Source organism: Choloepus didactylus, chromosome 3, assembly GCF_015220235.1.
Source record: "Choloepus didactylus isolate mChoDid1 chromosome 3, mChoDid1.pri, whole genome shotgun sequence".
Classification (NCBI taxonomy): domain Eukaryota; kingdom Metazoa; phylum Chordata; class Mammalia; order Pilosa; family Megalonychidae; genus Choloepus; species Choloepus didactylus.
The window spans coordinates 199,986,138-200,004,504 of NC_051309.1; the positions used below are offsets into that span (position 1 = coordinate 199,986,138).

An 18,367-nucleotide genomic window follows, 5' to 3' on the forward strand; every position below is an offset into this window, starting at 1 on the left:
ACCATTAATTGCCTTTTCTTCTTACTTACCTTTTACTGATTGGTATGTCATTTGTGTGCTTCTTTCCCACCCATAATCTATACAACTGTCAATTAAACTATTTTACTTCCCCTTTTCTTTCTCCCTTCTCCTCTCTTTGTTTGGTTGTATTCTTTTTACTTTTCTAGAATGTATAATATATACATATTAGTCTTCAATTCATGTCTTCATTCATTTTTACTCTTAGCTAGCCAATAATATATATTAAATTTTACCATCAGTCCTTTTGCTTAAGTTTTCCCAGTTATCTCTTGTTTGGATAAAGTTCATCCTCTAGGCGAGTCCTATGGCACATGTGTACAGCATTCCCTGAGTACATGCATGCTGAAACTCTTTGCCTTTAGCCTCAATACTTGAAAGAATGTGTAGCTGGATATAAAATCCTTGGCTCACACTCTTTGCTCTTAAGTCTCTTAAGCATGCTGCTCCATTCTTGACTTGCTTTGCATATAGTTCATGAGAAGTCTGATACCAGTTTAATTTTCTCACCCTTACAAGTAATTTGATCTTTTTGCCTATAGGCCCTGTCACAGATTAAATATTGGCTTCCTTAAAAGATATGTCCATGTCAAATCACTGGAACATGTGCATGTTCACTTATTTGGGAAAAGGGTGTTTGCAGATGTAATTAAGTTAAGGATTTTGATATGAGATAATCCTGGACTATTCAGGTGGGCCCCAATGAGAAATGTCTTTAAAGGAGAAAGTCACAGGGATAAGGAGGAGAAGGTCATGACAAGACAGAGACAGAGATTAGAGTTTTGTAGCACAAGACAAGGAATGCCTGGAGCCAACAGAAGCTGGAAGAGGCAAAGGGAGGATTCCTTACTAGAGCTTTCAGAGGGAGAGTGGCCCTGACAACACTTTCATGTCAGACTTCCGGTCTCCGGAACTGTGAAAGATTACAGTTCTGCAGTTCTAAGACATCAAGTTTGTAGTGATTTGTTATGGGAGCCACAGGCCTTCAGGAATTCTTCTTTTTTTTTTTTTTACTTAAAAGCCTAATAATTTACTAGAAAGTGTCTCAAAGTTGATTATGCTAGGTTTGTTTTTTTCAGATATACAGTGGGACCTTTTCAATATGCAGTTTTAAGATTTCTCTTATTTCCAGAAAGTTTTATTGGATTATAGTTCTGTTCCATTGCTTTATTTTCCTTCTTCAGGAGCTCCTGTTATATGTATCTTGGACCTTATTTGCCTGTCTTCCATTTCAATCACATTCTGTTTGAACCTATTTGCATCTTTCTTCATTTTATTTTCATTCTTTTGGTTATTTTACTGCCCTTCTTCAATGTTGAAATTGTTCAACATTCTAATCTATTCTCCTTTGAGTAACTTATAACTTATTGTTCATTTTTGAAATGGTTTTGCCTTTCTTTTCAATTTCTTTCCTGAGCTCAATAAACTCTTGTTGCATTTCTTGCTGTTTTTTGCCCACTTAACGGTCTTTTTAAATTTCTGATTCTGTTTTTTTTCTTTTCCTCTCCAGTTTTTTAAGCATAATTGCTTCAGTATGGAATGTTATGCGACAGTTTTCTTTAGCCTTGTGGTTAGTTTTGGGTGGAGAGTTTTCATTAGTCAAACTGTTATGATTCTTATTTTCCGTTTTTCACCAGTAGAAACTTATTATGGAATTAAGTTGATTATTTCCCCCTTTTCCTAGATATTTTATAGACAAGATTCCTAAGTCAAGCAAACCCTCTCATGTTGGGGCAGGGAAGTGAAATCTCTTTAATGGGACAATTGCGGGGGAGGGTTATCATGTCTCATTTCTCTTTCATTTCTGCAAGATCCTCAGTTTTCCCCATTTAGTTCCTTCTTTCTCTTCACTGCCGAATCTCCAAGGGGCACCGCCCTTTCTCTGTTTATCTAAGTCTCCTCAAAAAGTAGTGTTTCTTTGAGGTTGTTATTTCTGGTCTTGCTCAATTTTAAGTCTCTTCCCTCTAACAGTGCTGTGAACATATCACTTGGTTTTGAAAATTACTCTTTCTGGGAGTGATTTTGTCTATGCTGCATCTGTGTTCTCCATGCCCTCTTTACTCTTTTTTTCCCTTGAGATTTTTGTCTCCCGTCCCTGACATTGCGCCCAGAGTGCACAGTAAGTGGTGGGAACTCTGTTGGAAGATGGTGTTTATTACTCTACTTGTTGGTAATTTGAAGTTTATGGTCTTCTCTGTCTTCTATTGATACTGAAGTCAGGGGCCATGTGTGTTTTTCAAGGACTTCTGTTGAACTTCAGGGTTGTGAGAAAAGATTCAAATTCAGGTGACTGCAATTATACTCCAGACCTGGAAACTCCCTTAGATCAGTGTCTCTCAACATTTTTGAACCTGTTTTCTCTTTTTATCATCATAAAATCACATGTACTACTGTAATTTTTATAAAATTAAAAATAGATGAACTATCCATAACTACAAACAACAAAGTACTGTTTTCTTTCTAGACACATGTTCTCTCCTCCCCCAGATTCTGATGTGTTGATATTTCTTTGCCCTTTCCTCCAAATCACTGGACTGAGCAATTTCTGGAGCCATAATACTGGATCAAGTTATGTTGCCATAGTTGTTTTGATGCAAAAATGTTTGATATCTCTGATTTTATACCTCTTACAATACACTTTGTCCCTTTTTTTCTAATTTAACTTCTTACTGCTGGTTCTATCTATTTTAAGTAGTATCTTTTGCCTCACATCCATTATCTGTACAATTGTTAATGATATTAGTTTGCTTTCCCCATTCTCTCTTTTCCCACCATTAATTAGTTGCATTCTTTCTACTGTGCCAAAACATATAACATTTACATACACTTCTTCCAACCATGTTCCCATTCTTGTTTTAGTCTTAGCTATGCAAATAATTAAATTTTCATCATCTGCCCTTTTGCTCTAGTTATCTTTTGCCTGGATGAAGCTCATCCTCTAGAAGGGCATTATATACAGTATTTATTCCCTAGAAGACTTCAATTTAAGGGAAGGTAGCGGCCTCAGCAAAGCATTGCTTCTGGAGGAGAATCAGATACATAGGGAACGGGTGGTGCTCCTTACAGATTTGGCAGTGAAGGGAAGAAGGAAGAAAGAGGGGTAAATTTTGAGAATCTTGAAGAAATCAAAGAGATACATATTTACATCGTAATGGTCACACCATGATGAAAAACCTGTTTTAAATATCCAATTGTAATTTGAATGTCCCATGGCTTTCCAATCTGTGGGTACAAATGATGTCGTATTAAGATATATGCTGGTTTTCCTAAACTTGAAAGCCCCAACCCATGCAACTTCAGGAAGTCAATAGTGCCAACACTTGTCACACTACTGAGGTTCCCTCCGCTCCAGATAACTTAGGGGCTCTGCTTTCATGTATGAATCCACTAAGTACACTTTTTCCATCTCTAGCCTTGGAATTACTACTTCCCTGGGTCTACTGCCTGCCCCACTACCTTGCTGCTTTCAGCCAAATTCTTCTCATTCCTTGGTGTCTTAGTTTTCCAGGGTTGCTATAACAAAGTCCTACAGCCTTGATAGCTTAAACAATAGTAATTTATTTTCTCACAGTTTTGGAGGCTAGAAGTCCAAAATCAAGGTGTCGACAGGATCACGCTTTCTCAGAAGTCTGTAGCGCTCCGGTGGTAGTTTACCGGCCATCCACAACTCAACCTCTACCTCCCTCACACGGCCATCTGTTGCCTTCTGATTCCTATTCTTGACTTCTCTGTGTCCAAAGTTCCTCTGCTTATCACAACGCCAGCCATATTGGATAAAGGCCCACCCTGATCCAGTTTGGTCTCCCCTAAACTAATTGGATTTTTGAAGACCCTATATACAAATGGGTTTATATCAACAGGGCCAGAGGTTAGGACTTAAACCTGTCCTTGTGGGGGATTCCATCCCAGAATGGAATAGAACTTTTGGTCACCTTCCTCAGCCATCACTGGAGCACTGTCTGGACTTGGTTCTCATCATTTTACTTGATTTGTTGCCCACATCATTAATGGCACCCAGGCTTGGGCCAGTGCTCATCATGAAGCCACTAAGAGGTGGCTAGGGAAACCTCCTTAACCCCTGCAGTGTGGCCACACCCTTCTCCAGAGATCCAGTCCATGGCACACCCTTCTAGCTCTTTTCCCAGGAGGTGCAGCAGCCCTTTGCTAATCAATACATACAGAGAGACGTCATGAAAGGGACACAGACTCCCTCACTCCATTCAGGAGCTAAGATTCCAGGTCAGGGTAAGAATGTGTTGTGAAAGCGGAAAGCTTGAGTTTGTTGGTTTGTTTTGCATGTATATTGAAATATACCCAGTTTTGAAATTGCTGAGTCAAAATGCCATATGTCCCATGAATCTGAAGGGGATTACAGTGCAAACTGCTTCACGATGGAAATTATATTGCTGATCCAGAATGAAGCAAATTACAATCATCACAATAATGAAAATTTAATTTAATTCATCTAGTAATTTCATGAGATTTTTTTTTAAATTTTTTTTCTATGTTGTTTAAAAATAAAAGTAACTACTAACACATTCTGATTCCCTCCAGCATCTACCAGAAGGGAATAAAGTGCCTTCAAATCCACTCAGTAATATAATTAAACTTGTCCAGTAAAGGAAGGCACAGGAGTTTTTTTTTTTAAGACTAATTTTAGCTATAGAGAAAATTGGGATCAGAAATTTGAACCCTGGTATCCTCAGAGGTGAATTTTTGAATTAATATTAAGTCTATGAGGGGATGGATAATTTGAAATCAGTGCTCAAAATAGAGATCTTGACCATTTTACTAAAGATTTTATGATTGTTCTAATTGAGTGCCTACTATGTGCCCTGTGCTTTACTGGCACTATCTTATTTAATTCTTTAAACAACTTTGCAAGTAATATCTCTATTTTACATATGAAGAAAGTGGTTCTCAGAGATGTTATGAGATTTGCCCAAAGTCATCAGCAAGTGGATGAGAACTGAACCCAGATTTGTCTGACTTTAAAAACTTATTCTCTTCCCACTACACAATGTTGCCTTCCCATAAGAACTGGAGTGTATGGAATGAAGCTTCCAGTCTCTGGATATTCTTACCTCGGTAGATTTTATGTGTCCTTTGATATTCTCTGCAAAGAGTGGCTTCCTTGTGGTGTGATGGTTGTCCTGAACAGGTCCTCAGCACCCATCCCTCCACCTTCTAACGTGCTCTCCTCTGCTGCACAGGCTGGACATCTAGAACCATGTTTCCCAGATTCCCTTGCCCCGGGCTTCTAACAGTGACTTTGGCTCAACCAATTACATCCACTTGCATGAGATTTGGAAGTCAGAATTGACTTCTTGCTGATTTGGCTGTTATCATTGGCAAACATGATTGTGGAGACACTGGGACTTTCTGAAGGAGTATCTCAATATTCAGTCACTAATTTCATGTGTGTTGAGAAATAGTTAGGGTGGTGGTGGCAGGGACTTCCTGATTTGTGGATTTCATCTTTGGCGGCGTGTTCTCAGAGTCAGCACTTCCGGTGGCAGCCTCCTGATTTCCATGGTTGTGGCAGAGCTGAAAACTTCTCTAAAGTTGGCTCCTCCAGCTTTACCAACAGTGTTGTAAACACCTACTTCTCCCATTCAATCCTTTTTTGCTTCAAATAGAGTGGTTTCTGTTTCTTGCAGCTGAACCTTACTGATACACACAGTTTTCCTTTTTCCCCCTCTAACTCCTGGTCTTTATAACTGCCAACCCTTCACTCTAAACTGAAAGCTTGGAATATCTCCATCACTCCCTATCTCCCTTATCCAGCTTTATTATTCTTCATAGCACTTCTAGTCACCCAAAGATTATTTTTATCTATTGGTCGAAGGTCCACCCGTACTAGAATTTAAGCACCATTAGAATAAGGACTTTGTTTTGTTCACTCCTTTACAACTCCTGAACATTCAGAACAGTTCCAGGAACTCAGCAGTGTCGAATGAAGCGCTACTTATCTTAACAAAAAACTAATAAAGTAATGCAATATAGCCCCAACAACTCCTCATCAAACTTTCATCTGGAATTTTTAAATCCTCAAAGAAGACAAAATGACACGCATTCGCTGGATCTCAGCATTGTACTTAGGGTGGACCAACCCATCTGAGTTTGCCACTGAGACCACAATCCCAGTTTTAGCACCGAGTGTCCTGCTTCCTGGGAAAGCTTCCTGCATCCCCCACCATTTATCCCAGTGCTGGGCTAACTGAGATGACTGCTTACCCTAAAAAAAAAAAAGACATTTGGCATTACATTGCTTTAAGTCAACCTTGCAAATAAGAGTCTGAAAGGATGAATCTGCCAAACCAGCCTGTGGTTCCTTTCCCACATCACAGCTGTGTTGCAAATGATCCCCAAAACTATCAGGTAAAACAACAGCAATGACTTTGCATTATAGCTTACATTTTTACTAAAATTCCTCTTTGCTTAGATCCTGCATATTTTAGGCCTGAGTCTGTGAAATCTCTTCTGTATTGCATTGCTTCATTTAAAAAAAGGTGCATGAGCTTCTTAGAGAAAAGATGCCATGGCCCTCGCAGCACTAGACCCTGCTGAGAAGGAAGCAGAATTCTGAGTTTATCATCCTGTTGGGAGACAGAAGACTCAGCTTTGCTGAGAGTATTTATCAACGCTAAATCTAGGAATGAATAAAGGTTTAATCACTACTAACCATAAGGAACTCCCCCCCCCCATCTAGCTGCTAACATTATCCTGAACTTTAAGACAGAAGTGTTCAAGTATAACTCACGGATTTGAAATTCAAATGCCCTTGAACTGGTGCATTAGAGAGAAATTTGCAGAGCAGAGCATTCTCAGACATAGAACCCGAGCTTCATGGCAGATGGAACATCTCGGGTATCCTCTTGCCCTGATGATTCACGTTGGTGAATGTTCGAGTGTTTAGATTTTAAAAAGTTCTTCTCAACGAAAACTGAAACTTAAAGATGCTATCACCCCGGAAATTTTTTTTTTTTGCACCTGCTAAAACAGTTGTGTTACTAAAATCTGTTGCCTGCCACGGTGGTGTTTCTCCAGCCGCGTGTGTAAGGGGTTAACCGAGTGGCAGTTGCACAATCACAACACAATACATTCCACAGAGCCAGCAAGCTCTGTTTGAACATGTTTATAAAGCAGATACGGAGAAACTGACCAAACCTCCACAGGGCGGCTTGTTTAGAGGAACAGAAGCACCACAAGCTGCTTTTCTTCCTAAGAAACGTGGTCACAAGACTCCAGAAAAAAATGCTCTTTTCAGACTATGCAAACTCAGAAATGTCATCCATCTTGATCCTTCCACAGCATGGCCCAGGTTCTTGGACAGACTTAACGTTTTTGCTAAAACTGGCTATTTAGGCCTGGCCACTTCCTTCCTTCCAGGTGCTATTTTCAGCAGCAGATGCACAGGGTCCCTGCACATGTTGTTACTGTGGCTGCAGAAGGAAACCACCATGAAACCCTCATTTGTACGAACAGCAGGACCAGTGATGCCCAAAAAGAAACGGGATACTACAGGTCTCCAGAGGGGCTGCTCGGGAACAGGCCAAGCACCCCAAGGAGGGAACTTGGCCTCAGGCCTTGGCTGCAGCAGGGACATCTGACCCAGCAACTTCCTGCATTTGCTGACCTGAAGCTTTGCAAGGCCAGGACTCTTCTCTCCAGGGCTGCACTGGCCACGTCTCTAAGGGGCGCAGCCCAGGAGTCCAAGCCTTGTTCTCTTGACACCGGCAATGGTAGGGCCCAGAGGAAGAAGAGAAGATCCCGGGGGGGTAGGGAGTGGTCTGCAGCCATTAACCTAACAGCCATTTCCTGACTGCTCACTGTGCACCCAGCCTACCGTGCACCCAGCCTACTGTGCACCCAGCTCCATTCCACATGTAAACATGACCGAGACAGTCTTAAGTTCACAGACCTGTGGGAAACAGAGAAACACCCAGTTGTGATGCACCTGGAGATGCTCTGCTGCAGCCTGGGAGCAGATGGAGGAGTTCAGGTCTCACTAGGTCTCGTCAACCTGGGCCTGATTATGTCAGGGGGATGGAATTTCAGGATGAGGTGGTTGAGCACTATCAGGTTAAAAAAAACAAAAACAAAACAGAAACACTACCACCACCACCAAGTTTCTGCTTCCATTTTATCTTTCCAAGCCAAAGCTGATGCTGAAACATTGAACATCTGCCCCCTGCTCCAATCTGTATAGCTCCCACCTTGGCTAGCTGCTGGCAGACCACCTGCTGGCCCTTCTTCAGCTGACACTTGGCCGAGCACTGGAGTTCTTACCTTCACCATTTATCCAGGTCTGTTTGTCCATAGTTTGAATAAATGGGGATTTTAAAACCTCAAGAACTCAACATTAAAAGAATGGCTTCAAGCAAAGGGAACATCCAACATTCCACCTCTAGGCTTAGGGGCAAGAGGCCATTTGGGGATTAACACCTTTTTCATTCATATGCAAAACAACTTCTGAAAGCACACTTTTGAAAACTCCAAATCCTGAACCAAATCACTAATTTTCCTCATTCCCGAAATTTCTATCTCAGTGGTTACCCAAGAGGCTAGCAAACTTTGCATATGGGGGGATAAAAAGAGGATCCTATTTTGGGATTTGATGCCCAAAGGATTTGTGTATTATTTCTTACCCATGTATACTTCTCTTTTTCCATAAATACATTTAAATAGACTAAACACTTCCTTTGGCAGTTACTTCACCGGAGCATGGGAACAATGCTATGGTTGAGCACAGATTTATTTAGAGACTTCTGTCCAGAACAGTGTTCTGGAAGCCCTTTGCAATACGCAGATGTGCCTTATGGCCGGACGGAAGTACCTGTCTCTGGATACACAGCCCACAGCTGTATAATGAAGGCGCCATGTTTTCAAGGGAGTGACTAGGCACTGGCTGCAGACAATAGACTATTGTTCAAAAGGCAGTTACACAGAACTTGCTACTGACACACACACACACACACACACACACACACACAGCCAAGCCCCCCATAAAAGCCTATCAGCTCACACAGATGCCAGCCCAACAAGGCACATGTCCCCGGTACTTCCTGTCGGTGACAATAGCTGGGTCTGAGGTTTGAGTCCGTGAGTTGCCCTGTCCCCATGTTTTTCTTTCTCACATCACCCCTAGTGTAACTGGAGCTTGTTTTCCTAGCTACTGGCAAGGCACACCTAGGAACAATGCAGCCTTTTCTCAGAAATATTTTAAGCACAAATCTGGTTTTCATGGCCTTCTTGGCATTGGATTACCTTTAAAACTTAAATTTGGGGATTTCCAAATCCTTGCTTTTCTTTCACCTGGTGAGGTTCGATGAGGCTGGTGACAATCACAAAAGTGGGAGGCTACTCTGAGGGATGGCGATTGGGACCCTTGGGACCCCTTGCCTGGCTGGAGGAGGCAGGACGGGAGCTGGGAGGAGGAGCAGGGGGAGGAGGGACAGGAGGAGGAGGAAGAGTGAGCGGTGGGTATAGGAAGGGAAACTGGGAGCTACCCTTAATCCTTCTGTGGCCACGCCAAGTGACTTAGAGCCATCTTCTGATGCTGCTTTTTTAAAAACAGGATGAATAAACAATAAGATTTAGATATGTTATGAAGAACTGAACTCATTTATTTAGGACCTGTAGAGAGTGGTTTTTAACTAAAGAGCATTCTGCTAAGATGGCTGGGGGTGGGGTAGCGGGGTCATCTCTTTCCTTGCTAGGAGTCCTCCTTTCACTAAGAAAGCAAGAGGCTTCCTGGGAAATCGAGATAAACAATTATCAAACGTCCTCCTCACACAAGCAGTCAACCATCACTGTGTGGTATTTCAGCTATAAGACATTAACCAGTAAAATGCTTCAGTTAATTTTTGTTACGGGCTGGGTAATTTTATGACTGCTAATTTTATCTGCAGCCACGCATATGGAGAATAGGCATAAAAATAGTCCTTTGTCCTTTTCCTGAAAGGCACCTTTTCAAATATTAACTTAGCAATCTCCTCCTCAGTCCCCAGAGTTGGTAGGCAGTTTTATTATCCTGATTTTATAGATGTAGTGGAAGCACACGAGGTGATGGGGTGACTTTCCCAAGGTCAGTTATACATACGCCTTGAAGTACACGAGGGGTGGTACATGGCGTCTGTTGTTCTTGAATTCATTTTGCTCATTCCAAAGACACATTCAGAGGGCAGGAACTAAGTCCTAGGAAGAGGAGTGAATCTAATAAATATTTGTTATTAAAAATGTCTTATCCATGGCCCTATATGACATAAATACAAAACTTCAGTCAGATTTGTAAGCCTTTGGATGAGAACAGGGAAAATACAGAGGCGGCTGGAATTTGTTTGCAGTATAGGAGAGGAGTTGACAAGCTGGGTAAAAAGACTTCATCAGGGGTCACACCAGACCTGGGCTCAGCTGGGGCCCTTGAGCCTTACTATGTCACCTTTTGATTTTAAATCCCTGGTTCCTTATCTGAAATAGATGTAAGTCCCTGTTCTGTAGGTCACCTGTGAGTTGTGAAGAAGGTCACCCATGTAAAACACTTAGCACAGCGCTGGCACAGGGCAAGCATTCAATAAAGCCAGGCATTTGCATCCTCACAGCAGGAATCCCCAGAGTCTCAAGGGAAAAACCGTTGCCCCCTGTGGTGGTTTGGAGCTGTATGTACCCCAGAAAAACATGTTCTTAAAGTTAATCCATTCCTGTGGGTGTGAACCCATTATAAATAGTTCCCTTTGATGAGGTTAGTTCAATTACGGTGCAGCCCAGATCAATCAGGATGGGTCTTAATCCTATTACTGGAGCCCTTAATAAACAGAATGAAATTCAAACAGACAGAAAGAGAAAGCCGTGGAAGCAAGAGGCTGAAACCAGTAAAATCAGAAGAGAAGGGAGAGCCAAGCAGATACCGCCATGTGCCTTGCCATGTGGCAGAGGAGCTGAGGATCACCAGCAGCTGATCTTTGAGAAGAAAGCATTGCCCTGATGATGCCTTGATTTGGACGTTTTCCTGGCCTTAACCATAAGTGAAAAAATTCCCATTGTTTAAGCCAACCCATTTCACAGTATTTGTTTGGAGCAGCCTAGGAAACTAAAACAGCCCCCAAGCGTAAATGATACTTTCTCATTCCTGTCCCATGACTGTGCTCTAAAGTAGACACAGACAAAGCCAGGCATGATGCCCATTAAAAAATTTAACTATATATCATATTCATTTATTATCAATCCACAGGATAATTTGATTGCTACATGAGCTCATAAAAGCTTTTTCACTTTACAAAATTAAAAAAAAAAATGTGCCACAAGGATGTAATAACAACTGCTGATAAACAAGAAAAGGAATCTTAAAATTATAAATTTGCTGTAGAAAAGATAAAAAACAATTATATTTTCTTTAGAATTTTACCTTGAATAAAATATTCCCCTGTATAAAAAATAAAAAAGCTTGCTCTGGTTAGAATTAGAGAATTTTCGTCTTCAAATCTGGGAATTTGCATAATATCTCCATGATAGTTTTCCTTTGTACCGCGTGGCATTCAAGCATAGCAGATCAGAAAGATTTTTTTTTTAAGCAGTCTTAAAATGGGACATCTGTGTAGAAATTCATTTTCTTCTTTTCCTCCTTGGGGATGTAGGGTACAGCCTTTAAGGAGAGGAAAAGGAGGAAAAGAACAGAGTAGGCTGGATGGCGATGGGGAAAAGGGCAGGGCAGGGGGGACGCTGAATGTGCTGTGAAATCGAGCAAGATCACAAAAAGGCCTATTTGTAAGTGCTTTAAGATAAGGTGCAGAAGCAGACCGCAACGTGGCTAGTACTGCCCTATGTACATATTCACAAGAATAAAAAATTCCAGCTAGTTCACATTTTCTCGTCCATTCTGGGGCATCCACTCCACCATGCTGGCCTTGACTGCAGGTGACGCCCACCTCCGCTGCCCGTGCGGGTTGGTCCTAGGACGTCCTTGAACTTGAGGGAGCAGCCCTGGAGATCCAGCAGGCTTTAGAGATACACATAGACCAAAGGGCTGGAGTCCTGAGTTTAAAAAAGAAGCTCCAGTACTGGAGTTGGACACAGCAATCAATGTTCTATTGTCAAGGCTTTTTCCCTTAGATTTGTCTAAAACAGGTATCAGAGAGAAAAATAAAATACAAACAAACAACAAAACAAAGCCAAGAAACCCCAACAACCACCAGGGAAAAGTCAAGGGCCTAACAGCTCTTAACCCGGGCCTGGGTGATGTCGGACGTCTTCTTGATGACACTGGCCCGCGTCTCCCGGTCTGGCCGACTGCTGCTGGCGGCTGGGCCCACGGCGGGCGCCAGGGGGAGGTCTGAGAAGGGGGGCCAGGAGCTGTTGTAAGGCACGGGACAGCTCTCCTCCTTGATGGTGACCTGGAGGTCGGGCTTGTTGGACGTCACGAAGGTTGCCATGCTGGGCAGCAGGTAGGTGCTCCGTGTCCCCATGTTGCTGAAGTACTGTTTGCCTTCAATGTTCCTCTTCCGCCAGTGTGGTCGCCCCTTGCAAAGAAAATAATTGAGACACGTTTTTCCTTTTTCTTCTACTGAATGGCACCAGTTAAAAAAAAAAAATCACCACTGTTCCCATGTGTTGGTGTTTCAACTGAACTTCTTAAAAGTCACTGAATGAACAGAAAGCTCAGCAACTCTAGAACCCTCCTGAAACCTACCGCCAACTACCCTAGCAAGGGTTTCTCTTCATTTTTTGCCAATTCTCATTTGCTACCTTCCCAGAAACATGGTCAATGCTATTCTATGAAAGCAGGAAAACAAGGCAGCAACTGTTTTTGGCCCCTCTCTGCTCCAGCTTCCCAGCCTCATTATTAGCTAAGTCTCTGGCTCAGTCGGGCTACTCAGTTCCCAGCTCCTGGGTGGCACATCTGGTATTTGAGTCAACCTGCATTTTCAGAGGAAGTTCAGGGAGGAACTTAGCAGCAGACAGAGAATGCCCCCTGACCACTTTCAAACGGTTGCCACTTGGGGTTCCAGAACGCCCAGCCAGCAGCTGGCCTCTAGGGCGGCTTCCTTCGGAGAAAGGGCTGCCACTTCTGACCTTCAAGACGCAGAGTCAGAATCTACGGGGGCATCTATGGCTGCTGCACAGATGTTAGTTCTCTCTCTCTCAGTCACTCAGGCACAAGCACAGAGCAGGCTTTGCAGGAACCCTTACAGCCACTTCCTGCCATTGTGAGAGCCCAGCCTGTAGGAGGGAAATCGGAAGCAGGCGGACTCAGAATGGAGATTAAATGCACAGAGGGAGGGAATCCAGGTATGGGGTGGGGATTCTAACTGCTGAGCCCTTCCTGATGTTTACTTCCGGTCAGTAGCCGCTCAGGACATTCCATTTCTGTTATGTGGACCAGGATGTTTATACTGGTAGCAAATCAACATTTCACGGCCTCAACTTCAATTTCCTTTTCCTGCTGTCAGAGCCTCTCGTTCTCACAGTTAACATTTTACTCCCTTTCCTCCCATTCAGTTCCCCGAGCTTAATTGTCTCATTCAAAATCCAAAAGTAAAACTTAGGATCAAAAGTAAGGAAACTAGCAGCAAGGAAACCAAAGCACTGCTTAGGAAGGCTCTTCCAAACGTCTCCTGGAGCCGAGAGGCGCCATGCTTACCTCGGAGTTTTCTTCGTCACTGGGCACACTATCGGTAGTTTCGCTTTCTGTTCACAGAGAGAAAAACACAGGGCCATCATTCCTGCCACTCAAACGGTTTCGAGGCTCAGGCTGTGTGTTAAAAGGTGTGACAGCACTTCATTTTTCAAAAGAGAGATGGGTAACTAAACGAAGGATCTCCCTCCCCTTTGTAAAGGCTGAACACAGTAACTTCTATTTGGGGGAGGCTAAAGTGAGGTTTAATACTGTAATCTTGGCCCTTTAGAGAAAGCTGGTGTTCGAGCTGAGGACTGGCTCACTGTCTGAGGCCAGCAAGGAGGCTGTGTTTGCACGACTTCCCGGCGTGGGACACTGGTTCCCACAAGGCCAATCTGCTTTCCGCTCCCCATACCCTCTGCTCACTCCTGCCTCTGTTTCAGACCCTTTTCCTCACTCTCGCTCTATCCACAATGCCCCACACTGCTGCTCCCTTCCAATCCACGTCAATTGTTTCCTTTAAGTCCTAACTCAGTCAACAGTATTCAAGAGTCTTCCTAGTCATCCCATTCCACTCGGATCCCCCCCTGACCTCACATTCCTTTGGTACTTCTATCTCAGTCATAGAGTTGCCTCTTCCACCTGTTACTATGGCAGGCAGATTCGAGGATGGACCATGTGATCCTCACCTCCTGCCATTCACTTTCTTGTGTGAGTCCCTCCTCTGGTGTGTGGAAGGGACCTGCAACTTGCTTCTAACCAGCAGAATACAGCAAAGGTGACGGGATACATGTCATCATGATACATAAAACTGCAACCTGACTGGGGAGGAGACTCCTTCTCTTGCTGTCTTTGAGGAAGCGAGAGGTCATGCCGGGAAGGCTCAGGTGGCAATGAAGTAAGGGCTGCTTCCAGTCAACAAAAAACTGAGGCCCTCGGTTCAAGAGCCTGCCAGGAACTGAATCCTGTCAACCACTCAGTGCATGAACTTGGAAGTGGATCCTTCCCTAGTCAGGCCTCAGATGAGAAGACTACCTTGACCGTAGCTTTGTGGGACCCAAAGCAGAAGACTCAGCTACCCACAGGAACTGGACTCCCAACCTACAGAAAATGCAGGATAATAAATGTGTGTTGCTTTAAGTCTCTAAGTTAGTGGTTATATTGTTACACAGCAATAGACAACTAATCCAGTTACCATTCTGGTTCTGTCATCTGGCTGTGAGACACTGAGCAGGTTATATAACCTTACTGAGCTGCAGTTTCTTCATCTGTAAAATGGGCACATAAACAACTGCCTAAGTGGATTATGTGACAAGAAAGTGACAGGGTGTATGGGTGACAGGGTGTATGGGAAAAGGCCTACACGTGTCCTGGCACAGAGCAGATAATCAGTACATGTTAGTTGTTCCTTTAGGTTTCTATCCTGAGCTCATCGGCATGTTCAACATTGGGTCTACACCACAGAAAGGATGAACAAAAGGGTCAAAATCAAAAGCTACTTTGAATGGAATATATGGTGTGTGAACATATTACAAATAAAATTGCATTAAAATCAATAAATAGTAAGTGATTACATATCACCTGTACATATAAAACAAAGTAAAAACATAAATTTTTTTAAGTAAAAAAAGCATAAATCTTTTTTAAAGTAAAAATGGGATGGTGTGCAGTTTTTCAATGTTGACATGGCCATAGAGAAATGAAAGCATAAAGGGTAGAAATTCTAAAATAAACAGACCCTCAGAGATCATTACTTAGTCTGGGTCATTCATTTTACAGAATAAGCCTAAAGAGAAACTGTCCCAGTGAACATTTAGGGAGCACCATGTGCCAGTGCTGTACCAGATGCCTTATGCGCCTGTCTGGTTGAGCTGGCACAGGGAGCGACAGGGCAGCTACCACCATCCCCCCACTATGTAGATGGGCGAGTGTCCTCTAGTGCCTTCCACCCCATCCCTGCAGAGGATCTGGCTTCCATTTTCACATGCAGAGCTGGTTCCCAGCCTTGCAGGGTCCTTCCTACCACACTGAACGCCAGCCCCAGACCCAGCGCTCTCGAAACGAGAGGCTGAAGAACCAGCAGCCAAACTATGTCACAGGCTCATTCCTCAGACAAAGAGAAAGAGAGAATGTCGGCTACTCTGGCCGACCCCTGAGCCTTGGTGCAGGGTACCAGCAGCTGGAGGGCGGATCTGTGCTCTCCTCAGACTGAGTTCATTCTTCCCCAAAGCAGCCATCATGAGTCTCAAGACAAACCTCCAGGAGGGCACCCTAAGTGTCTCCATACAAAACAGAACCAACAGGAAAGGAAAATCCCCCTCCTCACACTAACCCCCAGGCTTGCTTAGTGTCCTAGGGAGGCAGGAATTAGGGTCCCTACTCGTGAGAAGGAAAATGAGGAACAGGGATGTTGAGACACTTGCCAAAGTTGGGGACTGAGTCAGCATGGAGGCAAGAAAACAAAACTTAGCTTTGAGTCCAGCGCCTTGGGCACTGGGCACGGGCACTCAGCTTCTTGCAGTGCTCCTGCTACTTGGACCTCTGATGAAATTTCAAGATCCCCTTTCCATTTTTATGCTTAGCTTTGTGTGTGTGTGCATGTGTGTGTGTGTGTGCCCTGAAGCACGGTTTCTCTTCCTTCCATCTAGATCCAGACTCCCTTCACTCTGACTTACTCTCCATAAATACCATCATATTCTGTTCCTTTCCCCCCTTCAAATGAAAACAAACATGCCTCAAGGGACGCTGAGAAGGCTGGGACCCTACCACAGTGCAAAGTTGCAGATGCTGGGGAGGTGGGAAGGCAGACCCTTGGTGAAAGTCCTTTGTGGCACCACGCACAGATCCTGCGTGTGATCAGAATGCTACTTCCTGGTTTTCAACTTGAGAGAAATAGTTTCAGACAAGAAAAGATACACATGTTCTGAGCTTAGTAAGCTGACACAAATGTTAACTGAAAAGCGTAGTTTCTAAATTAAGATGAACTACTTCTGAAGCTGAACTCTCCATTTTAGCGGAATGAGGTTGCTAAGTTTTATTGCCTAAAAAACTGGCCTGAAGGGCCTGCAGTGCAGGAGGAGGAAAGGCTTGAAGCTTCTGCCTGAGGACCGGAGACCCTCCTCTCTAGAGTCATGGTGGTTTCCCAGAGACACCCCCGAATAGTTGGCTCAAAGTGCTTTGTTTGTGTACTGATGCCCAGTTTCCTGTTTTCTGAGTTTGACTTCACCATGGCCATTTTTTAGGATCACTTCTTGCACATGACAAATGAGTTCACTGCAGCTACAGCTTCTGGATCACTGGTATTGCTGAGTTGTTATTTCATTTTCAATCAACAAGGATTTCCATTTTGATTAATTTGGATTTTTTTTAACTTACTTTGAATACAATGAAATAAAAAAAAAATGGAGTTGCTTCACTAACATGGTCTAAATAAGCTGAAAACGTTTACAGAGTAATGAGGTACATGATCTTGAGCAACTCACTTAACCTTTCTGATCTCGGTTTCCCTGAAAGCAGCTGGGGTGAGAGGGAAGGGGGAAATTTGGATTAGATGATCTCAAAGAGTCCATCTTCCAGGGTTACAATTCTAGGATGATACTCTCTTTAGGTTGACGCTTCATTTTGGCCCATTTCTTCATGCCTCCCTGAGAATACTCTTGGCAAACCATTTCAGGAACATTATGGGGCAAGGAGATGATAAATTCTATGTTAAAGCCTTTTTGCACTTGGGCATCCTGGTACATTTTTTTGGAATGCTCTTGTCCAGTAAGCTTTATTAATGAGATCGACAAAGATTTCATTCCATCATTTCTTCAATTGCCTTCACTAGGAGGCTTGATTAAAAGGTTCAAATCAGAGTTCTCTTCATCTCAACATCTTTTGCCCCACCCAAAAGAACCCAAGCCTGATATGGTTTCCATGAGGACCCAGTCTACACTGACAGATGCTGTCATCAGGCAATCTCCATTTTCTTAGTTCTAAGTAATTACTCCTTTGTATTACACTTTTCTCTCAAGTCTGCTCCCCACCAGCACTTTTCTTCCCCAAAAGAAATTCTACTGTGGCTTTCTTTTAATAAACCACTGATAACCTAATAAAATCCTGGAGCCACAGATCAGGCAAGAGGACTTTACAGCAGATATTTAAAAGTAACATGACTATCTTCTAGAGCTTCCTAAGGGTGGGTTTTAAGACATCCCGCCAGCATGAAAGTTTTGCGCATCAAACTAGAATGTTTTGTTGTTTTAACATATCCAATGAGAGTACTTGCACTCAAAGAACTGTGCTTTTCTTTCTCACCATAATATTTAGACCATGGAAGAGAAGACAGACTTGCAAGACTGAAAGTGGTTTTGAAATACTACTGGGATTATGTTTCAGTGATCAGTAGGGGAAAAAAATAGCAAACAACAGCCCTCAAATACCAATTTCCTAAACAGGTGAAGGAGGATGGTTAGAGGGGGTTGAAATTCAGCTGAATAGTCCCAAGGAGGGAATGCTGTCATGAAAAACAGGCAAATAACCTATTCTATTCGGGAATGTAAAGCAAGAAAGGTGAATACAACCAGAAAGCTGCCTTTCCTAGGCAAAACACTATAAAACTGCTGACCCAAAGACTTAAACTAGCCATAGTCAGTAACAGATAAACGTCTTACATGTTTGTAAGTTCTAGAAAAGTAGTGTTGATGAAACATTTTTGATACACCCAATAAGCCTCCGTCTAAAAGGTTCTGG

At 43.0% G+C, this 18,367-nt stretch overlaps 1 protein-coding gene across 2 annotated transcripts in view; it reads right to left on the reverse strand.

Moving 5' to 3' along the window:
• Window positions 1–12,083: 12,083 nt before the first annotated feature.
• Window positions 12,084–18,367, reverse strand: part of IRF2 (interferon regulatory factor 2) — a 91,054-nt gene continuing 84,770 nt past the window's right edge. For both annotated transcript variants that reach the window (XM_037831090.1, XM_037831091.1), the window contains 2 exons: window positions 13,658–13,704; window positions 12,084–12,536 (listed from right to left, as the gene is read on the reverse strand). In XM_037831090.1, the coding sequence (XP_037687018.1) occupies window positions 12,228–12,536; window positions 13,658–13,704 (356 nt within the window). In that variant the 3' untranslated portion in view covers window positions 12,084–12,227. The remainder of the gene's footprint in view (window positions 12,537–13,657; window positions 13,705–18,367) is intronic.